The 27,008-nt window shown below is 47.5% G+C and overlaps 1 protein-coding gene across 1 annotated transcript; it reads left to right on the forward strand.

Annotated features, from left to right (window-relative positions):
• Positions 1–728: 728 nt before the first annotated feature.
• Positions 729–10,643, forward strand: LOC113140565 (ral guanine nucleotide dissociation stimulator-like 1). Its single transcript, XM_026324453.1, has 17 exons — positions 729–1,018; positions 2,524–2,813; positions 3,216–3,260; positions 3,361–3,560; positions 3,778–3,935; positions 4,015–4,263; positions 4,376–4,479; positions 4,758–4,842; positions 5,524–5,595; positions 6,032–6,127; positions 6,371–6,403; positions 6,845–6,966; positions 7,431–7,520; positions 7,711–7,840; positions 8,295–8,609; positions 8,890–9,004; positions 9,088–10,643. The coding sequence occupies exons 1-17, from the start codon at positions 995–997 to the stop codon at positions 9,252–9,254; spliced, it is 2,295 nt and encodes a 764-aa protein (XP_026180238.1). The 5' UTR covers positions 729–994; the 3' UTR covers positions 9,255–10,643.
• The last annotated feature ends 16,365 nt before the right edge of the window (positions 10,644–27,008 follow it).

Raw genomic sequence — 27,008 nt, forward strand, 5'->3', positions numbered from 1 at the left:
ATGCCATCACTGCGAGGCATGAAAAGGATTTGAGACCCCACCTAAAGACGTCATTGGCCGCAGGAAACCAGACCTGCACAAAGATGTCAGACAAAGAGGGAACAAGAATCCCTCATACTGTTTCACTGTGACCACAAAAGATCTGAGCTGAAGTGTTTCATACATAACACACAGCGAGTCCCTGTGCTGACTAAACACAGAGCATGTGACGTTTGATATGATCCTTCACAGAAAAGTCCAGATATTTTCAGCTTCCTGGAAAATCCAGGAGAGACTGGGACGTTTCAGCCTGAAGCATGAAAACACTCACACAGACCCGGGTCGTCTGTTTCAGAGCTTCGAGTCTGACTGGAGAAATAAAGTGGGATCATCATGAACCTGCAGCACCAGCACCCTGGTCTCTACTGACTCCACAGTTTACACCCAGACATGTTCCCTGTCATTGATGCTGGACTTTGAAGTTTCTGTTTCCACTCAGGAAAACTTCTGATTCAGGATCAGCAGGTTTGGGGAAAATGGTTTTCAGGAGTCCAACATGTCGGTCTGTCCTGTGTGTTCATGTCAGGTCTGAACCTGTCAGGTCCATGTGGGGCAGGACAAATATGAGGCTGGATTATACTGAAAATACTGAAGTCCAGGACTGGGACCTCTTAGTGATCAACCCAGTACTGACACAGAACAGACCCTCCCACAGTCCGCACCTCAGCACAAGCCTCCTCCCACTATAAACCCAGAGTGACTGCGCGTCCCCGACAGACTGCAGAGCTCCGCGGGTTTCTGTCCCTCCAGGCTCAGGTTCTGGCTCAAGGTGTGACACGCACCGACACATGGGAACAGCCCGGACGTTAATCTGCAGCTTTAGCGGATTCTCTGCGGTGGAAGTGGTCTTGGAGCGGAGCGGGACTGTGGCAGATTTAGTGCCAGAGGACACGGGCGGAGCGGATTTTCAGTCGGTGTCTCCGGTCGGGATGGAAAACTGCAGCCTGTAGCCGACATGGGAAAATGGGAGCTAACGATGGTGAGTTGATCCCGGTGAGCTGAGCCCTGGACTCGGTCCTGGGATTCTTCCAGGTCAGGGACTGTGTGTAATATCGCGCATAGTTTTTATTCGGGTTGAAAAGTGAAGAGAGTTCTGGATCTGAAAGTCTCGTTTAGTTGGTTCTGGCTTTGTGTGAATATGTAAATATTACAGGTGTTACCTCAGGAACCCCCGTGTCGGACCCAGTTTATTAGGAACCCCTGTGTCAGACCCAGTTTATTATGAACCCCTGTGTCAGACCCAGTTTATTATGAACCCCTGTGTCGGACCCGGTCAGTTTATTAGGAACCCCTGTGTCAGACCCGGTTTATTAGGAACCCCTGTGTCAGACCCAGTTTATTAGGAACCTTCCATGTTGTAGTTGAAGTTGAGGTTTTCTGAGCTGTCGTGCTTAGTACCACCACTGCATCATGGACACAAAGCCCAGTTTCATGTCTTTGTGACCAACAAACAAACCTCTTCTCTGTGAGGAACAATAGAGTTTGTGTGATCCTGTGTGATGTCTGCAAACTGCAGGGAAACAAACGGATTCTTGTCTTTAAGGTTCAGGATGATTCAGGTCTAACAGCCCAGAGCACTTTATGTTCTAGACCAGATCAGGTGCTTTTGTTGTGGGACAGCTCGATTTGTGAGACATTTGCATGTACAGGAACAGATGAAACATCAGGCTGCAGCAGCTGTTGTCTGTGTGAGGTACATGCTCACTGTTCTGTTATGAAAGGTGCTTTTTGAGTTGCATTATGGGAAACGTAGGGTACGCAGTTTTGCGGTTGGAGTAAAAAGTCAGGAAATCTCGAACCTGGGTGCTTGGATTTAGCTTGTCCTTTTTTAAACGCGTCTGTCAGCAGATTTCTGACTGTGGGAGGGAAATAATGAACCAGTGGTGTGTTTCTTTGACTCCAGGTGTCTTCAGGTGTCTCTGGGCCTGAAAAGGTGGATTACTTAAGAGACTAGTTCATTGTCAGTAACATCAAAACACCTCATTGTGCTGCTGCCGTATTCGATGAAGCCTGATCCTGTGTGTGGCGGCTGGAGGAGGAGCTGCTGCTACAATCAGGGTCTGAATGTGCAACAACATCAGTGTTTTTGGATGAAATCCCGACACTTGGTGCTGAAGGAGCCTCCACTGATGGAACCTCGTGCGTTTTGCTGTCGTGTGCCAACGTTTGGTCCAGTATTTCTCCATAAACATTGGTGTGTGTGTGTACAAAGTTCTTGGAAAGTTGAGGTTGCTGAGCTGCAGGGAAATGGTGGCAATGGAAACTCAGCGCTGGCTAAGCTCCGCGTGTGTCATCTGATTATTGTCATTACACCATAACCTGTTTGTGCTGGAGGCTGGAGCTGAGGAGGGTTAGCAGCCTCAGTGCTGGTGTGTCACCTGTTTGTGTGTGGTTGCACCTGCCTCCTGCTATTTTGGCCTCAGACTCTAAAGCTGGAGTCTTTGCTCGAAGACTTGCTCAGTGTTTCCGCCTCTCCGTCCACAGGACCCCGTGCAGGAGTGGGGTGAGGAGGTCGAGGACGGGGCGGTTTACGGGGTCACTCTGCGTCGGGAGCCCGTCACTTCTACCTCAGACCCCGTTGAGACAAATCCATGCTGCGCTTTTGTCCAGTACCGAACCTACAAGGTGCGTCGACTGAAGGCCGCGACCCTGGGCCAGCTGGTGAACCACCTACTGGACCCCGGGTGCCAGGAGCAGGACTACGGCAGGATCTTGCTCTCCACGTACAGAACCTTCACCAGCACCTCAGAACTCATAGAGCTGCTCTTCCAGAGGTACAGTCACATTTCGGACCAGTGTATTGTTTGTTTATGAACATGGAGTAGGGAGCGGTGAAAATGTGCTGCGGTCAGCGCCACAGTTAATGTGCACCTGCAGTCCTGACGCAGCTCAAATCACAAACAGCCTCTTTCTCCCTGGTTCTGGGAAAACATCTCGGGTCGCTGAGTGTAAAGTCTCCGTGTTGCGTCAGGATCTTTTCATGCCCTGTTTACCTGACAAAGCAGTCCTGTCCCGCTGGCTTTGATGTAATGACAGGTACCTGCAGGTGCTCATTACGAGAGGCTCCAACAACAGCAATTATCTCAGAGTGGTTTAAAGTGTGGCCGTGTGACCCGAGGTCAGGGTTAGGATAGCTGTGTGTAGTGCACCTTTCTGACCCTGTTTCATTCCTGCAGGGACAGCGCTGCCTCAGATCTGGACAACAGTGAACTCTACAGGAGGTAAGTGAAGCCTGCTCCCATCACCCACTTCCCTCGAAGCTCTGTTTTTAAAAAACCTTTAAAAAGTCCAAGTGTGGTGACTGTTCCTCTGCCTCCCCAGTTCTCTGCTGGACTTCCTCCAGACGTGGCTGGATGAGTACAGTGAGGACTTCAGGGACCCTCCCGTGCACTCGGCGCTCAGGCTGCTGTTGGACCACCTGACGATCAGCTCGGCAGTGCACGACCACATGCGCAGCCAGCCCAACTTCTGCTCGCTGGCTGGCCAGGCTGAGACGCTGCTGCACAGGTTTCACAAAGAAGGTGATCCCCCAGCACGAGGCGCCTTCGTCCCCTCTGCTCAAAAACATGTTTTCACTGTGAAATATTTCTCTCAGCTCACCGAATAGAAATAGAAAAAGCCGTTTGCAGCCAATCTGGCAACTAAAGAAAGTCACTCAGTGCTGCTGAATATTTCCCTTCCTGTGGCGTATTGTTTGCATAAAGACCCTGACTCACTGTTCCTGCCCTGTTTCTGCAGGAGCGGAGACAAATGGCAGTTCAGCCCGGGCTGATCCAGGACAAGATGAGCAGGAATCAGGTGATGAGGATCCAGGTGGTGAAAACTCCGTGGGTCAAGGTGGCGTCATGGATTTCTCTGCCGTGGCCATCGCAGAGCAGCTCACTCGAATGGACTCGGTACGTGAGGACTTATCTGTGATGTTCCCCGTTAACACATCAGGTATGCGATGATTAAAGGCTGATGGTTGGTTTTCAGGCCCTGTTTGTCAAAGTGGTGCCTTACCAGTGTCTGGGCTGCGTGTGGTCTCAGAGAGACAAGAAGGAAAACATGTCCCCCACCATCCGGGCCACCATTGCACAGTTCAATGCCATCACTAACCAGGTGATCGTGTCCCTGCTGGGCCGGCCCACAGACCCCACATGCTGCCCCACGTCCTCCTACGGGCTCCCCACGACTTCCACACAAAGAGCCCGGATCATAGAGAAGTGGATCAGAGTGGCACAGGTCTGAGTCCTGGCTCCAGCTCTTTGTATTCGCAGCTCTAAACATGTTTACTGGAATATTTGGTTGGAAGTGAAGTTCAAAAAACACTGAACCGGCGTTTTTCCTTCTGCAGGAGTGTCACCAGCTGAAGAACTTCTCCTCCCTCAAGGCGATCCTGTCGGCCCTTCAGTCTAATGCAGTTTTCAGACTGAGGAAGACCTGGGCCGCTGTCAGCAGGTACCATTAGTTTACAGCCTTCTCCACAGTGATGTTTACGATGTTCTACGTAATCGTCCTTTAACGAGGCTGTTGAACTGTCACTCAGTCTATTCAGCGGACACCAGACCCAGAGTCTGGCTGACCCACATTCTTTGTGGGGTCATGAACTCTGCAGTAAGATAATGTCAGGGCCAGGTGAAGTTCACTTCATGTTGATGTCTTTCTGGTCCAAACACCTGGACATGAAATCAAATATAGACCAATGCTGTGTCTGCTGTTACTGTCTGTTTGTACAGAGACAGCATGGCCACGTTTGAAAACCTGCTGGAGACCTTCCCTGATGAGAACTGTGTCCTGACCAACAGAGAGCTGCTGCTCGAGGTGAGAATTTACATCCACTGTTGTTGTACCTTATTATTGTACTGTTGTGGTATTTGTACTTTAACTGCAGTAACTTAAAGGAAGTAAGTACTTTTTCCAGCCTGAACCTGCGGCCGTGTAGCTTCAGCTGCAGACACTGGGCTGACGTTCGGGGTGGCTGTTCCAACAGTGGATCAGAAACCATGTTGGAAACGACTGCACACACATTTTCTCTCTTAATTATTAAAAGGAATCATTTTGAGTTAATCTTTAGACAGAGGCCTGACAGAGTGTTAATGGAAAACTAGAGGCCACATCGTGTTCCCTCTTCTCCTCTGGACTCAGCAGGTCTCTGGCCTGTGCTAGTTTTTATTTATTATTTGACCTGTATCCTGGTGATGCTTTTTATGAACAGGACCTTTCTATGAAAACACAACCAACCACACCGGCTGACATGTCCCATACAAACACATGAGGGGCATGAAGGTGGCATCCCTCCCTTTCTCAGGCCAAATATTAAACAGGATATTGAAGTTAATGTATAATAAACCCTGTTCATGCGTTAAATTAAAAGCACACACACACTCACACACACACGTAGACTGTTTATGTGTTAGTCTCTTATGTTTTTAATATGAGCCAGTGCTTGTGCCAACAACCCTCAGCTGAATTTAGCTCTGTCTCACCCGTCTCCCCTCACAGGACGGAGGCCGAGCGACTGCGGATAATGTTTCTCCAAAGATAACCAAGAGGTGTCCGGTCCCCGGCCAGATGGTAAGACCAGGGTGTGAGACGCTGTGAAGACATGAGACCTAGTTAAACACTAAGCAGCAACTTGGTAAATGTGCTTTTTACAGGAGGATTGTTACAAACTGGGATCTTTAATCATGTGATCCTGGTCTTTGATTTGAGGCAGGTGTCAGTTTCAGGTAATAGTAGAGCAGAAGCCACAGGGGAGCTGATTTCCCTGAGTGTGGGTGGAGTACTCTCACATGGCAGATACCCAAACCTATGTTTAGCTGAGCTCCAATGGCCTCACCTCACTGGGATTATAGGACAGTAATAATAGACCGACTGAGGTCTTTCATGAGTCCAGTGCACATTCTCCTGGGCTGTAACTTTAACCCACAGTGCTGCCAATCTCAGCAGTAAAAGAAGAAGCTGCTGACGACTGAAACTGCAGCTCTAAGTGCTTCATGTTTCTCTGCAGATCACCTCCAGTGGGCTGGTTCCATACCTGGGCACGTACCTGAGCGTCCTCACCATGCTGGACACTGCTCTGCCAGACAGCGTGCCTGAGGAGCAGGTCCTCTCTTTTACCTTCGTAAAGAGCATATACACTATTACACACACACACACACACACACTAATGGTAAAGCTGCAAAAAAGGCTGACATCTGGCGGATGGATTTCCTGCCTCGTGATGCCTTCAGGCACAGACCATACAAACAGAAGCTGTGTCACAGTGTTAAAGTGTTTCTGATTATTTCATCTAATTCATTCCTGGAAAACCTGCACGTTCTGTTCTAACATCAGCGTCTCTTGGCAGGGAGGACTCATAAACTTTGAGAAGAGGAGGAGGGTAAGTTTTTCCTCTTTATCTTTGATGTATTTCTGCTTTATTTATTCTTTTCCCACTGTGGTCAAAGTACAGTGGTGTTCACATAACGCGGTTGGGTGTGTTCAGTATCGTGTGAAACATTAGGACACTTTCTGGTGCTGCTCTTTTACTACATGACCTGCTGAAAGCTGCAGATATTTAACTGTTTAGAACTAAAACTGTCCAAAGTCCCACTGGCTGAGTCCACATCCCAGGTCCTGCTGTTCCCATCAGATCTGCTGTTTGATCTCGCACACTCACACGTCGTATAGGAATCGGATCTAGGACCACATATGCAAGTGGTCCAGATCTGGTTTGGTCTGTTCACACTGTGGGAACATCAGGACTGAGACTGTTTGTGTGTCAGCTTGCTGCAGTCTGTACCATGCTGAGTCTGGTTTACCTGTTTTTCTTCTCCTGCAGGAGTTTGAGGTTCTGTCCCAGATCCAGGTGCTGCAGGCGTCCTGTTCCCGGTACGATCTGCCCCATGACCCCAGAATCGCCACCTGGCTGCAGGGACACAAGCTGCTCACTGACCAGGAGAGGTGAGACCGAAGCTTTAATGACAGTGGGATGACTTTTGTAGACTGACCTGAGCGCTGTAAAAACCGGTTCCTGTCAGTCGTTGGACGTTTATGATACAATAATTTGAGACATTCATTAAAGCAAGTGATGCAGTTTACAATAGTATGAACTCTTTTCCCATAATCACATCGTTTTATCCGACTTGTTTTTCACTTTATTAAACTTTTCAGCCATGTTCTCGTGTCTCAGCTCACACGTTTGATCAGCCACAGATATCAACACATAGATTCCCGTGAGTCACCATCTGACCTCAGAGATCGGTATCTGGGCCGATCGGGCCTGATCGGTATCGGCTTTACTGAGCCGAGCCTCAGCTTTAGCTTCTCGACACACAGGCGTCAGTTTGCAGTGTGGAAATATTTACTGTCAACAAGCCACAGAAAAAACGCCAGGAAGACGTTCACGGTTTGATGTTCTGTTGCAGCTACGACCTGTCGAAACAGCTGGAGCCCCCGTTGGACCTGTGCTCACCAGGCCTGTGGAGCCAGCGCACACTCACAAAGAAACTCTCCAGGTGAGTGTCAGGCTCTGGCCTCATTTGGATATTCAAACACACAATAGCTGCTCATTTTACTATGTTCACACACCCAACACAGTCGGTACAAACTGTTCCTGCTGACCCGCGTTATGGCCACTCCCTAAAGTGTGTGTCTGTTGTGTGTACTGTGCAAACATGAACCAGTGTGTGTCCTCTGTGTCCTCAGTCTCCTGACCCTGAGCGATGGATCTAAGAAAGTCCCCGCTGACCAGATCAGTGTTTCATCTTCTGGGTCCAGTGGATCGGAGATGGAGGATCTGTCCAGCCCAGGCTCAGCCTGTCTCCGCACGCTGCAGGTAAACACCTGCCACCTTCTGGTTCTACCAGTCCCTGTTTTCAGTTTCAGCAGCACATACAGCATCACGTTAGGATGGAGACCTCAGCTAATGCCCTGGAATCTGGGAGATACCATCTCGCATGAAGGTGGACGGAGGGCGATACAAATTGATTTGGTATCTTCCAGCTTCTGATTGGCTGAACACACCTGATCCAGGTAACCAGCAGTGGGCAGGACAGTGGGGAACATGGGTGGTCACCTAGCAGGTCTCTGGGTTCAGAACAACATGGTCGTCCTGTTCTGAGAAGTCAACCAAACCCAGAGGCGTTTCTGATGACACTGAATGACAGGAACCTGGGAACCTCCATAATCTTCCTCCACTGAGGATCCTCTTTTCAGGCTCGTCCATACAAGCGGAGCTTTTTCCCGCAGCCTCTCACCCACGTTCTGTCTCCCTCTCGTCCTCTCTGCAGTCCTTTCACGGCTCCTACGGCAACGTGTCCGAGGCCTTTTCTTTCTCCTCCTCCTCCCCCTGCTCCTCCACGACGTCCCCTCCAAACTCCCCGAGTCCTTCCGGCTCCTTCTCCTCCGACCGCCAGGCCGATCTCTCCTCTCCGGCAGCGTCCTGCGGCGGCGCTCGGCCAAAACGCGCTGCGACCTCCCAGCACAAACGCTCCGTGTCCATGACCTCCCTGCCCGAGTACAACCGCCAGGTGGGCGACTGCTGCATCGTCAGGGTGATGTTGGACCTGGGCTACGATAACGGCAACCTGTACAAAAGTGTCCTGGTGAGTTTGGCCTCAATCAGCCTTTTGTTGTACGTTATATATGGGTCAGATCCAGTGGGTTAATCAGGAACCACCGTGTCGGACCAGTTTATTAGGAACCACTGTTTTGGATCCAGTTTATTAGGAACCCCTGTGTCGGACCCAGTTTATTAGGAACCCCTGTGTCGGACCCAGTTTATTAGGAACCCCTGTGTCGGACCCAGTTTATTAGGAACCACTGTGAGCTCAGTGTTTCAACTGACTTGTATCTGTGTGTTTTAACTTTTCTGACCTTTCACAGTTGACCAGTCAGGATAAAACAGCTCAGGTGATTCAGAGGGCGCTGGAGAAGCATCACCTGGAGCACATGAACTGGGCGGAGTTCACCCTGACGCAGGTCATCTCCCACGATCGAGGTCTGAACAGAAGAAGTTTGAAAGGTTCTGGCTGAAGATGAGAGAACGTTCTTTTCTAACAGGTGATCTTGTTTTTCTCCTAGAGCTGCTCATGCCAGAGAAAGGAAACGTCTTCTATGCCATGTGCACCACCGCCAACTTTAACTTTGTTCTTCGCCACGTCCCCAAAGGCCGGAAGAAACCACTGAAACCCACTTCCAGCCTGGGGCGATACACAAAGCCTGCGACTCACTGCACACCTGGTAGATGAACTGTGCTCCCAGCATGCTCCAGGAAAACAACCTTAGCTTTATTTATGTAGTCCGTCCTTTATGCGGTTTCCACAGTGACGTTTTTACTGATAAGAAGATGCAAAAGCACTTTATGTAGAAGAAACTGACGGAGCTGGATCAGACCTGCTTTTATTTCCACCTGGAATAAACTGACTCTTGTTTTTAAACCGAAGGAGAAAGGTGAACCCAGCAGTGTGTCGTTGTTGTTGTCCTACACTGGGACGACCATGGCAGCGGCGGAGACCACGATAAGGGTCAACTGCTGTCAGTGTTAGAGTTATGAATAAGTTAGACTTTCATTATTTATTTCCACTCTGGTTCCACAGGGACTCACTCCGAATGCACCTTGATTTGAATCTGGGCCACATGCAAGAACCAGATTCAGTTGCACTTTTGATTTCAGAGAATTTGTAGCTTTCAGTAGTTTTCCTCTACTTCAGATTTCCTCTGAGGGAAGAACATAATGAGCAGCTGTGTCCGAGTCCAGAACAGGCCGACGGGCTTTGGAGTCATGTGGGGTTTGACTCCAGAATCACAGCAGCTTTGTTCAACCACAAATGCACAGCATGGACCAGACTGAATGGATCTTCAGCAGGTCCTCCTCATCACAGCTGCAGCCGCCTGAGAGCTGGGTCAGGTCAGGTCTTTTCTGGTCCCGGCAGCTTGTCCATGTCAGCAGGAGACCGGCGTGTGTCCCGTGGCGGCCTCAGGTCTGTGTGCAGGTCTCTGATATCTCAGCAGCTCCTCACAGACACAGAGCTGCACAAAGAGCTTCGACTGTGCTCCTGCTGCTCTGCCTCAGTCTGAGGGTCGGAGCGAGCAGAGGTTCCCACCAGGTTTGTGCAGCTCCCAGACTTTGGTGACTGAAAACTCACATGAAAAGGACAAGAATAAAAAAAGTTCTTGGATGAGGCCCAGTGTGACGTCTCAGTCTCCTGCCTGCAGTTTAGTTTGTAAGACATTAGATTATCTTGGTTATAATTTTACAGGCGTCTCTATCATAAATATTTCAAATGCCAAACCGGAGCCAACGCAGCAGTTATGTGGCTGATAATGACCCATAAGGAGCAGCCACATGGACTAAAACCACAGGTCTGATCTGTTGAAGAACAAACATCACACGGAGCTTTGACTGGACAGTTTCCACCATAATGTCACAGTTAATGTGTTAAAGTGTGAAACTGCTGGCAAAGAAAAAACCCTGTACTTTATAATAAAACACCTTCAGATGTTTAAATGAATCACAACATTATTTGGAAAGAAAAATAAAGTAGAATATCCCTTTTAAAGACTTTCTGCTCTTATCCAGTGTAACAGGAACATTAAATAAATTCACTGCACATTAAAGGATGTTCCAATAAAAACATCTCAGGGCTTTTGGTTTTTATTAATAAACAGCAGCTTTAAATATTTTTTAGGAATTAAACGTCTAAAAAAAAGTTTATTCTTTATTACTTTTGTTGTTTCTTCATGTGGGCGCGTGTATTATCGACCAGCTGATCTTTGGTATCGATTATCCTGTTTCAATTTTCTACCGATCAGTGAAAATAAAACCGAAGACAGATAAGACACAGTGAATAAACCCATGAAGAGAAACGCGTCTGTTTTAATGTTGTGCTGAATCCGCCTCAATAAAAAAGTGTTTTTAAAAAAAAAAAAAGTTTTAAACGACGTGTCTGTTTCCCGCTTCGTGTGACGTCACTTGCCCTTACAGGTAGGCCTACCTGTGCGTGGTTCGGTACGGCCCAGTTCTGAATTTCTCCGGTGTCAAATACAAAAACTACACAACGCAAACATTTACGGTACAGTGGAGTTTCATGCTGCTAGGTCGCCGGTCGGGCCTGAGGCCGGGAGAAGACCACGCCGGAAACCCGGTCTGCGGACAGGATGGTGGACTGAGTAGCACAGGTAGGACACATTCATGCCGGTTACACCCTGAGTCGGACCCAGTCAGTTTATCAGGAACCCCTTTGTCGGACCCAGTCGGTTTATTAGGAACCCCTGTGTCAGAACCGGGTCGGTTTATTAGGAACCCCTGTGTCAGACCCGGTCGGTTTATTAGGAACCCCTGTGTCAGAACCGGGTCGGTTTATTAGGAACCCCTGTGTCAGACCCGGTCGGTTTATTAGGAACCCCTGTGTCAGACCGGGTCGGTTTATTAGGAACCCCTGTGTCAGACCCATTCGGTTTATTAGGAACCCCTGTGTCAGACCCATTCGGTTTATTAGGAACCCCTGTGTCGGAACCCCTGTGTCAGACCCGGTTGGTTTATTATGAACCCCTGACTCAGACCCAGTCAGTTTATCAGGAACCCCTTTGTCGGACCCAGTCGGTTTATTAGGAACCCCTGTGTCAGACCCAGTCGGTTTATTAGGAACCCCTGTGTCAGACCCAGTCGGTTTATTAGGAACCCCTGTGTCAGAACCGGGTCAGTTTATTAGGAACCCCTGTGTCAGACCCGGTCGGTTTATTAGGAACCCCTGTGTCAGACCAGGTCGGTTTATTAGGAACCCCTGTGTCAGACCCATTCGGTTTATTAGGAACCCCTGTGTCAGACCCGGTCGGTTTATTAAGAACCCCTGTGTGGTGTCTGTGTCCGATGTTGTGTATTGTTTGTTATGAGCTGTGTGTTTGTGCAGCAGTGTTTCCTGTTTTCTAAAAAAGGGAAAATGACCCAAATAGTTCAGATCATGTTCTGCAGACAGTCCACAATGAGGGTGGATAAATGCCACTGGGCGGCGCCACAGAGCTGCTGCTCAGCCTGTTCAACAGGAAACAGTCCTGACATTGAGACGCCACACAGGGGCAGCAGCGTCAAGGCTGCACCAGCTTGTTCCGTAGTAAAGTGCTGTTGTGGCTTTAAACAGTGCAGATGTGGTGCATCTGTACACGTCATTTCCTCCACCAACACAGTGTCAGGTTGGATTTTGGGGGGGGTTCTAGTCCTGACTCTAAGTCCAAACACTGATTTGTACCTGCAGCAGCCGCTCACCTGAGCTCAGGCTCAGACCACTTGGCTGCAGCAGACACACACTCGACCTTGTGATGTGTGTAGGTCGTTGGGGGACGGGGTCTGCGTAGGTCAGCAGTTCTGGAGGAGAAACAGGACGTCTCATGTATTATGTATTCTGCCTGAGTGTGACCTGCATCATGTCAGTGCTGCCAGATCCACAGGGGCATCAGCTGGGATGCAAAGTCTTAAGTGGGTTTGTCCGTGTCTCTGATCGGACCTGGGCTTTAGGTGCCTTCACCTGTGTCGACCCAGGAAGTCTGAGGCGTTTCACCTCACAGCTCCATCTACTCTCACGGCGACTCGTCTGGCCAGCTGTGCACTCGGCTCCCTGCTGAATGTTCATAAAATCTGGTCCTGGTCTGTCCCCTTTATCTTTACAACCAGCTGTACCGTCCAAGGCCTCTGCATTGTTTGCTCAAGGCGAGATGACATCACATCCTGTGTTTAGTAAGGAGGAAGTGTCAGACAGACTGTCTGATGTTAGCAGCTTCACGTCTTTACTTGTAAAAGCAGAACTGTCTTTACTTGGTGGAAACACCTCTGTTGTTGTGTTGGGGGTTTCATAACCTCGTGGACTCGTGAGAATGTGGAAGCTGTGCATGTTAAGCAACACCTTCCTCTGATCTGTGTGACAGCTGCCCCCCTCACCTGAAGGCCTCCCCCCTGTGGATTCAGCTGTTTCCACAGCTCGGAGCCCGAGGAAAGCAGGCGGCTGTGTGGTACCGAATTGTTCCTGATTCTGGACCCGTGTCCCGGTTTAATATCTCTTAGAACCGGCTGAAGCCTGTGAATGTTTCAGGTGCCACTGACGGTCCAGAAGGAATTGGACATTCAGGGATGCGACATAATAACGTGCTGCACAAACAACACACGGAGTCGGCCTCGTGTTTAGACACACAAACAGCAACAACACGAGACATCGCAGAGATGTTTAAACTTCTCCTGCAGAACCTTGTATTGTTATTTCATCAGTCTGATCCATGAAATATGTTTGGGGCAGATGTTCCACATGTGTCAGTGGCTGCAGAAGCTGGAATGAAGCTCGGCGGCCTGTTGGTTTGCTGCAAGTTCCCCATTCTCAGAAGAGGAAGCAGGGCTGCTGAGAACCGACCCCGTGAGAACCATGTGGGGTCCGCTGATGTAGAAGAAAGTAGACTGCCGGGACACATCAGGGACTCCTGTAAAAACTGGATCACATTGATGATAACGAGTCTCTTCAGGTGATGATAAAAGAGAAGACGTGTCTGGTCAGATCAGATCTGCGGTTGAATGTGGACGGTTTGTTGATGTGGAGAAGAAAAGCTGACGTGTGATGGAGGAAACTGATTCCTGTTTAAAGCAGATGCTGGTTGTGTGAACAACACACACACACACACACACACACACACAGTTAAATGAGTGTGTGTGTGTGTGTGTGTAAACTGATGTGTGAGGGGCCAGAAATGGAAAACTTCACACACTCACACTGAAGCTAATTGTCATGGACACAGCATGTATATGCAAACACAGTGTCTGTGTGGCGCACGTGCACACGTGCACACACATGAAGGGCACAATGGCCCCCCCCCCCACTACAATGCTGACATTCGTACGACGTTTGGCCGCCCACAGGAGTTATTCACGGCTCTCCGCCCTCTGAAACTAACGCAGGCTGGTAAATGATTAACCTTTTCCTCGTCGTGACTGCGCCCTGGTCTCGCTGTCGGCTCACATATGGAGCTGCTGCTGCTCTATTTTTAGAAAGAATCATAAGATTTCTAAATTTGGTTCCTGATAATGAGGTGCTGCTGCTTCTCTTCCAACGTTAATCTTCACGTCTTCGGTGTGAGGAGGTTTTCTGAGCTCCCTCATCGGAAACGTTATTACGCTGTGACTGTCAGTCAAGAAAGTTTCCAACAATTGGTCATGTGATCAACAAACAGACACATATTTTCTAGGATCCTCACATTAATCTTGACGGTAGTTTTGTTGTCAGTTTAGTTTGACTGTTTCCTCAGAGGACGCGTGGACCCACAGCTGCTCTACGATCTGAAACTGTCCAGTTTTACCCACAGGTCACAGAATTTACCACCAACATTAGCTCAGCTGCCTTCATCAGGTCACGTGACCCAGTCCCCTGCACTTTGTGGGGTCCCTCTCCCCCACATGGTCCTGGTTAGTGTGTTTTAGACAGCAGGCGTGTGTGTGTGTGTGTGAGTGAGAGAGTGAGTGAATGGAGATGTGTGCAGCTCCAGCCTCCTCCACCGTGAGTCACACGGTGACGTGAGCAGCTTCGGTCATGCCTGGCCCCAGCACATGGCTCTCAGACAACACACTCCTTGCCTTCACGTGCTTCCTCCCCTCCGCTCTTTCCTTCAGCCTCGCCTTTTTTCCTGCCTTTACCGAGAACCACCCATTTCCTCGGCTCTGCCTGTTGCTCCACAGACAATGGCAGCCATTATTCTTCCCCAGTTTGAGCCCGTGTTCATAACCCAGTTTCTCTTCATCATGTGGCCTGTTTCAGTCCAGATCACTGGCCCTGTAGCTGGGGGGCTTTTCTTGGGGTCCGTTAAATGTAAACATGTCCCGGCTGCTGTTAATAATGAGCTGTCTGTGCAGGAGTTGCATAAGAGGTGAAAAAGCCTTTGCTGAGAATCCTCCCGGGTTTTGTGGAAGTGGGAAGGTTTCTTAGAAAAACGGGAGCAGGCTTGAAAAGCCCTCACGTACATGACATGAATCCCAGGCTGCAACAGAGACGTGTCTGAGTTTGCTGTGTTTGTTTGCTCATGGCTCGGACTGAAGGCCAGGCTGCAGTTTGAACTAACACGGCTGTGGTAATTGTGTTTGGCAGCATTACGAGAGGCTCCGACAAAGCAGGCGCTACAGGTCCAGTGACCCACATACTGAGTGTGGAATCCCAGCTTAACCTGGGTTTTCTACTCGCTGAAGCCTCCTGATACGCAGCCTGAGTCTGTCTCTTGTCTCTCTCTGAGCAAAACATGTCCCCGTTTTGATTTGTGCTCAGTCCCACTGTGGAGTTGGTCACATTGCTCTTACAGTGAACCTGTTGAATGTAAAGTGCTGAGGCTGTTGGCACTGATGGAGCTCAGTGAAACACAAACAGCAGCTGATACAGTAAATCCCCCGTCCAGCTCGCGGTCTGTTGATATATATATATATCTGTGTGTGTGTGTGTGTGTGTGTGTGCGTGCGTGCTTCATGTAACTGCCCGCCGGGGAAAGGTGTTACTGTAACACGTTGTGGGCTGACAACATGTGAGCAGCCACTCACATGGGTGAGCTGTGCCCTCCCCCTCCAGGTGTTTGGATTAGCAGAGGAAGGATTGAGTGGTGGGAAGAGCAGGGAGGCCTTTACTGTAAACGGACTCCGGTGCTGCACTTCCAGCCGCCGCTGTTTCAGGCACATCTTCCCTTGTTGTTACCTGGTGCCTTGAGTCCAGATTTGACCTGATGGTCAGTTGGACAGTTAAATGTTAAACACAAAGCTCCCAGGCAGCTCACACTTTGCCCGAAACATGGGGTCACTATAATAATAATCAATATAATGAGTGACACAGAAGGTTCCTGTGTTGGTGTAAGTTCATGGCTCTGTGTTAGTTAATGTTTCTCCCTGCCAACACTTTATTAGGAGCTTTATAGCTTTTATCTTCTGACCTTTTAATGAATCATTAATACTGACTCCTGAAGGTTTATGGGTCCGTTTTTAAAACAGATGTACATGAACCAGGTTGTGGAAAACAAACCTTTAATGTTGATGATCCATTAATAACTCAAACACAAAGGTTCTTCTTACAGCGTCACATCTGGTCTGTAAAGCTTCTTCATAATCATCAGGATCGTTTCATTAAACACATCGATTCAAAGACTTTACATTACATTTACTGCTACTGGTTAAAGCAGCTGTCGTTAGTATTCGTACGTTGACCGTTTGGTCACGTGACTTCCTGTCAACTCTGCGCAGCGTTACAGCATCTGTGCAGCTGCACTCAGACCTGTACTCTGGACTTTGGTTCATCGGGTGGACGCAAACAAGTGATCCTGTTTCACCGCTGGGCGCGTAAACAGCTTATAGTGATAACTGGTTATAATTAACAGGCGTAATAAAAGCGAAGGATTATTAGTTGCAGCAGTGAAACCTGGAGCTCACCTTCTTCCAGTTGATGAATCTGAGATTATGAAAACAACAACACACCCATTTAAAACAGAACTTCCTCATTGCAGCATTAATCATTGTATTGGCCTTACCAGAAAAGTTGTTACCAACACTTCCTGTATGTTTGTTTGTCAGTGCACGCACAAAGGGCTGTTTGTGAGGTTATTGCACCGGGAGGCCCCACCCCTCATAGATACACTACAAGAAACAGGAAGTGCTTCTTTTGTCTCTGCCGCCTGTTTGCACTAATTCAGCACTGAAGGCTGCACATGTGACTTCAACACCAGAGACTGCAGCCTCGAAACTGTGAAACAGTCTGAACACAGGAGGAGGATTCACTGCAGGACTAGGTCTGACCCAGGGGTTCCTAATAAACTGACTGGGTCTGACACAGGGGTTCCTAATAAAGTGACTGGGTCTGACACAGGGGTTCCTAATAAAGTGACTGGGTCTGACACAGGGGTTCCTAATAAAGTGACTGGGTCTGACACAAGGGTTCCTAATAAAGTGACTGGGTCTGACACAGGGGTTCCTAATAAAGTGACTGTATGTGGAGGTGCACAGTGGGATGTTTTCTTACTGGTTGTGTGTGTGGCTCCCTGCAGGATGGACTTCGGGTCCCTGCTGCTGTCCTGACGGTTTCTTGAAGGAGGCCATCTGAGGACACATGGAGAGACCTGTTGACACTAATCCACTGTATGAGGTAATGGAGCCCGCCTGTGTTTGGCACTCCTTCCCTGCCACTCCTGACTTACTGACTGACCTACTTAGCCAACAGCTCACGTGGCACCGAGGCAAAGCACATGCATGTTTAGTGTTTGTTTCCTAGAAGCTCAGAGCAGCGTAAGATACAGATGGACTCCTGCTGTTGGTAAACATGCTGCCTGAGATAACACCATGGTTGGGTAACTGGTTAATGAATTCTGGGTGTGTGTGTGTGTGTGTGTGTGTGTGTCAGTTTGTGATTCACTTTTTAGCAACTCAGAAAAGTCCCAGTGAGACTCGTGTTAAAATAAAAGACAGTGTTGATCTGTGGTAAATGTCCACAGCTCCAGTCCGTAAGAAGCGTCGGCACCGTGTTCCTGTCACAGACCAGCTCTTAGAAGCCGAGTTAGTGAAGTGAAACTGAAATGAAAATATTTGGCTTTGTTTTTAAACAAAGGTTACATAAGAGAAACGCAGTAAGGTCGTTGTACTCTGTGTGTGTGTGTGTGTGTGTGTGTGTGTGTGTGTGTGTGTGTGTGTGTGTGTGTGCGTGCGTGTGTGCGTGTGCGTGCGCGTGCGTGTGAGAGACTATGCTCCACATAACAGCTGCTGTTTTAACTCACGTCTTTAAACCTTTATGGCGTTCGCTGACCTGTTCTCAGTGAAGCAGCTTCCTGTCAGCGTGTAAACACCATCAATGTTCCTGTGCTGCAAATAAAATATAAAACATGCGGATATTCTTAGACGACATCGCAGCACTTGGCCTATGTCACAATATTGTGATGATGAGTTCCTGAAACAGTGGTTAGTGGTTTCTGCAAAGGTCACTATGGCTGGAGACATTTAGTTATCCTTGGTTTTTAGACTGGACTGGACTCTGTCCCCCATCCACCTCCATGTTCTTCTACTGTTTCCAACTCTCCCTTTAACGCTCCAGGTCCGGCTCTGCCTCTTCCCTCCAGAAGCAAAAACACGTCTGATACGTCAGACATGACGTGTGTGGCTCTGCTGACCTCCTCGCCCAGTGTTGTAAAAACATAATATAATAACCTGCTGATATGTTATTTATGTTATTGACTGGTTGCCTTTGTCTATTTATTATATTTTCTGTTTAAGTAAATGTAAGAGCTGCTGGAGAATCTGAATTTCCCCAGTGGGGGATGAATAAAGTACCTATGTGCTCACCTGCACCCCATGGGCCACATATCTGAGGACACGACCAGCACTGGTCTGTGTTATCGTGTTATGGTGCACTAGCCCTCTCAAAGAAATCAGCAGCCTGGACGAGGCCCCCCCCCTCCTCACAAATCCCAGTGTAACCCCAGTTTACTTTGCAGATTTGCTGCTTCATTTGGCTGAAGCCTCAGGATGACGGTGTTTTAATCAGGGCTCTAACTGTTACCCACACCAGCAAGTGGATCTGTGAGGAGGATCTTCCCTCCCGCTCCGCTGCCGGCCCTGATTACGGCTCCTAGCTGTGCCATTAACGAACTCCGGCCATTACTCCAATTAATTGTCCTTAATTTCCTCTGTGAGTTTCCTCAGCGGGTACGGCTTTTATCAGCCTCTCACATGGACGGCAGCAGCAGATCCCCCTGTTCTTAAACATCCTAAAATAACATGTCTGATTTAGATCTGAGCATATTTAACACTCACTGGTGTGTATCAGTTTGGCCCAGACCAGCCACCCTCTCTACATGGCAGGTGAGGACTGTATAAAGGAATCATTCCACATTATTATTATTATTATTATTATTCACCAGCGGTTCCATGAAACTGCTCCCATGTCTGTTCTACGTGAGAACATGGAGCTAGCAGGGGAACCAGCCTGGCTGCAGGTTGAACCATTAGTGACTCTCTTTGCACCATTTCCAGCCTGAGACAAATGAAAACATGATGGAATCTATTTCCCAAACCGTCACTCTAGTCCGTTACAACAGAACTGATCCAGCTACCCGGCCTTCTAAAGGTGGACGACCTGCCCATGACCCAAGGGTGCAGGTCAGGAAGACCAGGACCTCCAGCAGGAAGTTACGTCACCCCAACAGGAACAACTATGAGTCTCCAGAGTCTGTCGAGAACCACACCTTCCCTCTAACCTCCAACAGTAATACTGGGTTCTCGTGCTCCAGTGTCCCCCTACATGTCTCCAGATAAAAAGCATGTTTGGCTGAATTATAGGCACCGATTCTTCCATGGTGAAGTGGTTGTTCCAAGCTGAGCTCATTGGTGACTAGTTAATCCTTCATCTGGGGGTTTGGCTGTTGACGAGATTTGTGGAATGATGATTGGCCAGACCTGTTTTTGTTTGCACACACATGCACAAAGAATGTGTGTGAGTGTTGTTCTTAAGAATGTGCTGTTGGATTTCTCAGAAACTGTTGTGAGCTCAGATGAATCAGAACATTTTAGTAATAATCTGATCACTTGAGTGTCCACTGCTCGTCTCCTGCTGGTCGCAGTCGTTTCAAAAAGGGTGGATAGTGGTGAAGGAGGGCGAGGAGGCAAAGAGGCCACCCAGGGGAACACAGGAGTGTTTGTGCAGCGTCTCTTTGACCTCTGACCCTGTTCGGAAGCAGCCGAGTTTTATTTTCTTCCTGTGACACCTGATCCCAGGAATCTCTGCTCACATTCCTGTCAGGCCTCACTCACCTGTGGCTGTTTTCTGCTTTGTGTGTGTGTGTCAGTCACTGTGTGTGTGTGTGTTACCTGTTCAGGACCCTGTTCCTTCAGCAGTGTGTGTGTTTGCAGACTGTTTGTGAACCACCTTCCATGGTCTAAACACCACTTTGAGCTGGAATAGTCTGCACACTGTGGGTGCAGTCTGACCCAGCACATTCTTCTTGTTGCGTAACGCAGCGTCTCTGCTCTCAGATCGTACCTTGGTTGGTTATCTCACTGGGAGACTCCCCCCCCCTCGTATCAGCTTCCCTCTTCAAACTGTGGCAGCTCTCGTGTCTCTGATGTTTCATTTCTGCACGGGTCACATTTCAGGCTGGAATTTCAGAGAATACACTTAAAATAATGCCATAGTGGCCTCGGCATGTAGCAGCCCTTAGGTTCCCATAGCCCTCCTGACAGTATCTTACTCATCAGTGTCTCTCAGTAACTTACTCCCACCCCCCGTAATCTTTGGTGCTGCACAGCTGTGGATGCTTGACCTGTGATTTCACTTCCCTTTCATGCTGAATCTCCTCATCCACTCCCAGAGCGGCGGCACCGTGTGTCAGCAGTGTGATGGAGAGAACCTGTGACACACTGCCCTGAAAAGCAGACTCGTAACAGAAGGCTGCTGTCGCCCACCTGCACAGGCAGCTGCGGCCGACGGCCCCCAGAGTCGGTCTGTGCTCACATTCCTGTCTGAGAATAAACCCCCCACATCATCCTCTGCTTTTTGCTGCTTTTCTGACAGTTTTACTGCCTAAGAGGCGCCTGTGCGCCCCCTCAAACAGCCGGGCCACTGCACTGCACAGATAACACTTGCACCTAAGAGGGGTCGCCGCGCAGACATGGCATTCCTGCTGAGTCGGAGGCAGCGCTGACACGTGACTGCAGCTTAGGCAGTCGGTCTGTGATCCCACAGGCTGCTGTATATGGTCAGGATTCCTGGAGCGCAGAGGAGATTTCCTCAGAAGTGCGGAGGAAAAAAGGGAGGAGGGACGGGGAGCCAGAGTCAGAGCCATGTTAGGAGGGCCAAATCTGAATTTTTAGCATGGCCTCCCCTGCTGGGGCTTCTCTTAGGCCCTGATCTGCCGCCCCCGCTGCACCTCTTTACCCCGTGTTACCCCACAGCCTCACAGGCCGCAGCTGCTTGGCTGGGTTCACTTGAGGCTGTGCTGCTTGGAAACTTCTTTGGTGGAAGGGTGAGAGCGAGGTGGGGCTGTGTAGAAGAAGCTGGGAGGAGCTGGCCTACATTTGCCTGCTGCCTGCAGCGCTGAGCGCTCTGTACTCACAAAGGCCTGATTGACTAATACCTATTTTTGGTTCAAATTGTGGCTGCCAGGCATCAGAAGGTGTAAGATTACATCAGATGGTTGCTTGTGAAATCACCTTATCGGGTTTCCATGTCAAGACAGAAATAATAAGGTAACATGGCAGCGTTTTACTTGTGGCACAGAGTTTTTCAGTCCAAAATAACTGAGAGGCAGAATGCCTTCTCCTGCTGAGTGCTAATTTAAAGCAGCACATGGGGATGAATGTAACGCTGTGTTTCCAGTGACATCCCAGACAAGGACTCAGACCACAGTCACTTTTCTGGTTCTGATGCATATGAGGGACTTTTCTAATGCAGGTCTTGTTTACAGCTGAAAAGAAACCGGACACATCAAGGTCTAAGGTTCATTAAACCCTGAATTATCACAGGAAGTGACGACTCTTCCTTTCCATGAACACAGGTGGGTCCACATGATGGGAAAGCAGCTTTTGTGCACAGCTGCTGCTGTACTGTGAGGACCTGACATGGATCACATGTTGAGCCCAGCTATACAATAACAAGCCACCTGCATGTCCAGACCAGACAGCCGGTACACGTTGTGAAATATCACCTGCACATGCAGCGCCGAGGTTTCACGAACATACCTGCTGCTAACAACATTAGCACTGTGGCTAAGGGCTGTAGCTCCATATGAATCGATAATCACTGTGAATCGTGGAGTGAATACTTTGGTTGTCGTGTCTGGAGCAGTAGCCAGTGTCGGTGCCCGTACGACAACTTTGTTTTCCAAGGGGGTTAAAAATGGGCCCAAGCTGTTTCAAACCAAAGCAGAGATGTTGTAATGAAAAACTTTGAAGTGACCCTTTAATAACAGTGTGTTGTTGACATTACAAGCAAATGTGACTTAAACAACTTCTTTCCAAACCTGCAAAGTTGCAGGTCCCACACAGACCTCTTCGCTCTGAGCATGTTTTATTGAAAGTCAGGATATTTTACTGGCTGTCTTCATAAATCTGATGTGCTACTGTTCATGTGGAGCTCGTGCTGCTCCTGTCAGGAAACTGAAACGCACGTCCAGACTTTATCTGAGTCACTTTGTTTTGCTCTTTGTTTCCTTGTTCCTCTGCCGCTGTCGGTAAACACTCCTATCAGACGTTTGTCCCCACCACCACTTGTGGCTCTGACTTTCCACAAGGTCACAGAGGCCGGAGGCCTTCCAAAGTCCACAGTGCCATACCGTGACCAGGTGCCATTTCTGTGGCATTCACTTAACAGGGGAGAAACACTGGAGTTCTGGGTGAAGGTTTGGCCTCTGAAGTCTAAAGTGTAGTCACAGACTGTCGGACAAATATCTGTTAAAGCGGTTGTGAATGTTTTTTTCCGTCTCTTGTTGCTCCTCTGGCTGGAAAACATCACATGTGACTGCTGACCTAATTTTGCCTTGGATAGGGAGCTGAAAACAAAAACAGAGGCAAGGCAAGTGAGAGTAGTTGGCCCTCCCCTTTACTTACATGCACATATATAGACATACATCCACCCTGCACACACACACACACACACACACACACACACTCACACACTCTCTCTCTGTACCCCCCCAGCCCCCTGACCGAGCCTCTAAAATCCAAACATTCCCTGCTCGCTCTGCCTGGATCCCTCAGTAACACAGCAGCCGTATGTTACTCAACCATACAGGCAGCAGGTTGCTGGTGTTGTGTAATACCTTCCCCACCCACAGCTCAGCACTGACAGCCTCACATATCAGCAGTGTGTGTGTGTGTGTGCAGAGCTGCCATGTTTTCACAGCAGACAAAGCGACTAAGAATAGAAACCGTAAGACCTGAACAGAGTCTGGTCCTCTCTTTGTCTTGGTCTCACAAACATTCGATCTGTTTGCACGTGGCTCCGTGTGGCTCCGTGGTGCCGTAATGCTCATTACACATTACCAGTAAAAGCCCCATTATTGTGTGTGTCATGGAGCCTGTGATGGTGATCCAGTCAATATTAGATTGGACTGTTTCCTTTATGGCCGCTCTCAGCTCGGGCGTCATGCTAACGCACATCACTGGGTATTAAAGTGTGTCTCATTATATAATCAACACATTCTGCTCTGCTTCTTTTCTCACTGAGCAGGACCAGGTCCCTCTACGTGCTCTCAGGTCCGGTGTTTACACTTCCAGTCAGCATGTAACAGAAGAGTTCAACTTGTTTTTGTCTTTGCAGTAGCTGGATGCCAGGCTGCCTGATATGAGGCCGTGTCACTGTTACTGCAGTTGAGTAATCTTGGTGCAACCGTGTCGTCCCACTTCTCTCAGCAGCCAACATGTTTTTCATTCTGTGATTTATGATCTTGGCCTTTGAACTGACAGGCTGTGATGGCTGGCTTAGTGCTGTAATTGGATTCTGTGTTGTACGTTTGTCAGGCACAGGTGTTACACAACAGACCCCTTTCAAAACACATGAAAACCAGGACCTTGCCGGGGCACCTCCCTCTGAGAAAGTGACGTCCGGGCGGTGGCTCCCGGTGCAGCGACTGTGTGGAGGGCCCGGGCGGAGGTTCCTGAGCTGCGATGAATGTACAAACAGAATCTGTGGTATCTGTGTCACCCACGTCTCTTACCTCACTTCTGTGAGTTCACCCAGTGTTTTGGCAGAGGGAGGTGCAGGTGGGGCCGCTGTTTGTGAGGCTGGGGCTGCAGCGGTGGGTGTGGTAGCTGAGCAGAGCTTTGTTTTTTTCTCTGGCTGCAGTTAGGCAATGGCCTTGCAGCTCAACAGGAAGGAAGCCCACAGGGCGAATGGTGCAGCTGGCTTTTTGTTTTCACACCCTGCCCCCCCACAGTCATTTATTCTCTCTCTCCTCCATCACTCTAGTTGAAGCAGAATCACTGTCCTTTACCTGCTGGTCTCGCTCTCTGGACTGAATTGTCCTGCACTGGCACTGGAGACGAGCTGCACTGCAGGTGTAGGTGGTGCGAAGTAGCCGAAGCACCATTAGTAGGGTTTTGTTTGGAAGTGGAGCAGAAATGGGTCGTGTGAATGAAAAGTGGTTGAGGATTAACTTACATGTCGGATTAGTCAGGTTTTGTTCTTCCTTTGCTCTCGTTCGTCTCGTGACTCTGACTTTCAGCTTGTGAGCCAGAAATAAATGCACAAAAAAGCAAAAGACATTTCCTGCATCTGTCAGCTCACACTTCTCATGGTGGAGTTCAGGCTGCAGGTCAACAAGGTCTGATCGAGGCAGATACGTGGGGCACACCTGACACACCTGTTTCAGGCCTGTGTGGATGTGGCTGAACAACAGAGCGTCTGTCTGCTGGAGCCAACGATGCTTTTACTGACACGTCGGTTTATCTCAAAGCTGCAGAATCAAATAATCTCATTAGCTTCATTCACCTCAGAGCTACAGAACTTAAATACATCCAGTTACACTTGTCTTCCTCATTAGCCTTATACTGCATTCATACTTCATTATACTGCATTCATACTTCATTATACTGCATTCATACTGCCTTATACTGCATTCATACTGCCTTATACTGCATTCATACTTCATTATACTGCATTCATACTGCCTTATACTGCATTCATACTTCATTATACTGCATTCATACTTCATTATACATTCATACTGCCTTATACTGCATTCATACTTCATTATATTGCATTCATACTGCCTTATACTGCATTCATACTTCATTATACTGCATTCATACTGCCTTATACTGCATTCATACTTCATTATACTGCATTCATACTTCATTATACTGCATTCATACTGCCTTATACTGCATTCATACTTCATTATACTGCATTCATACTGCCTTATACTGCATTCATACTGCCTTATACTGCCTTATACTGCATTCATACTTCATTATACTGCATTCATACTGCCTTATACTGCATTCATACTGCCTTATACTGCATTCATACTGCTTTATACTGCATTTATACTTCATTATACTGCATTCATACTTCATTATACTGCATTCATACTGCCTTATACTGCCTTATACTGCATTCATACTTCATTATACTGCATTCATACTGCCTTATACTGCATTCATACTGCTTTATACTGCATTCATACTTCATTATACTGCATTCATACTGCCTTATACTGCATTCATACTTCATTATACATTCATACTGCCTTATACTGCATTCATACTTCATTATATTGCATTCATACTGCCTTATACTGCATTCATACTTCATTATACTGCATTCATACTGCCTTATACTGCATTCATACTTCATTATACTGCATTCATACTTCATTATACTGCATTCATACTGCCTTATACTGCATTCATACTGCCTCATACTGCATTCATACTGCTTTATACTGCATTCATACTTCATTATACTGCATTCATACTGCCTTATACTGCATTCATACTTCATTATACATTCATACTGCCTTATACTGCATTCATACTTCATTATATTGCATTCATACTGCCTTATGCTGCATTCATACTTCATTATACTGCATTCATACTGCCTTATACTGCATTCATACTTCATTATACTGCATTCATACTTCATTATACTGCATTCATACTGCCTTATACTGCATTCATACTTCATTATACTGCATTCATACTGCCTTATACTGCATTCATACTGCCTTATACTGCCTTATACTGCATTCATACTTCATTATACTGCATTCATACTGCCTTATACTGCATTCATACTTCATTATACTGCATTCATACTGCCTTATACTGCATTCATACTTCATTATACTGCATTCATACTTCATTATACTGCATTCATACTGCCTTATACTGCATTCATACTGCCTTATACTGCATTCATACTTCATTATACTGCATTCATACTGCCTTATACTGCATTCATACTTCATTATACTGCATTCATACTTCATTATACATTCATACTGCCTTATACTGCATTCATACTTCATTATATTGCATTCATATTGCCTTATACTGCATTCATACTTCATTATACTGCATTCATACTGCCTTATACTGCATTCATACTTCATTATACTGCATTCATACTTCATTATACTGCATTCATACTGCCTTATACTGCATTCATACTTCATTATACTGCATTCAGACTGCCTTATACTGCATTCATACTGCCTTATACTGCCTTATACTGCATTCATACTTCATTATACTGCATTCATACTTCATTATACTGCATTCATACTGCCTTATACTGCATTCATACTGCCTTGTACTGCATTCATACTTCATTATACTGCATTCATACTGCCTTGTACTGCATTCATACTTCATTATACTGCATTCATACTTCATTATACATTCATACTGCCTTATACTGCATTCATACTTCATTATATTGCATTCATATTGCCTTATACTGCATTCATACTTCATTATACTGCATTCATACTGCCTTATACTGCATTCATACTTCATTATACTGCATTCATACTTCATTATACTGCATTCATACTGCCTTATACTGCATTCATACTTCATTATACTGCATTCAGACTGCCTTATACTGCATTCATACTGCCTTATACTGCCTTATACTGCATTCATACTTCATTATACTGCATTTATACTGCCTTATACTGCATTCATACTGCCTTATACTGCATTCATACTGCTTTATACTGCATTCATACTTCATTATACTGCATTCATACTTCATTATACTGCATTCATACTGCCTTATACTGCATTCATACTGCCTTATACTGCCTTATACTGCATTCATACTTCATTATACTGCATTCATACTGCCTTATACTGCATTCATACTGCTTTATACTGCATTCATACTTCATTATACTGCATTCATACTGCCTTATACTGCATTCATACTTCATTATACATTCATACTGCCTTATACTGCATTCATACTTCATTATATTGCATTCATACTGCCTTATACTGCATTCATACTTCATTA

Source organism: Mastacembelus armatus, chromosome 8 (genome assembly GCF_900324485.2).
Source record: "Mastacembelus armatus chromosome 8, fMasArm1.2, whole genome shotgun sequence".
NCBI classification, from domain to species: Eukaryota; Metazoa; Chordata; class Actinopteri; order Synbranchiformes; family Mastacembelidae; genus Mastacembelus; species Mastacembelus armatus.

What these genes read in the sequence shown, in the direction of transcription:
- LOC113140565 (XM_026324453.1), top strand. Translation starts at nt 995, where the DNA reads ATGGGAAAATGGGAGCTAACGATG. An exon ending in ACAGAGAGCTGCTGCTCGAG is followed by an intron (nt 4,843 to 5,523) that starts GTGAGAATTTAC and finishes CTCCCCTCACAG; the next exon opens with GACGGAGGCCGAGCGACTGC. An exon ending in ACCTGTACAAAAGTGTCCTG is followed by an intron (nt 8,610 to 8,889) that starts GTGAGTTTGGCC and finishes GACCTTTCACAG; the next exon opens with TTGACCAGTCAGGATAAAAC.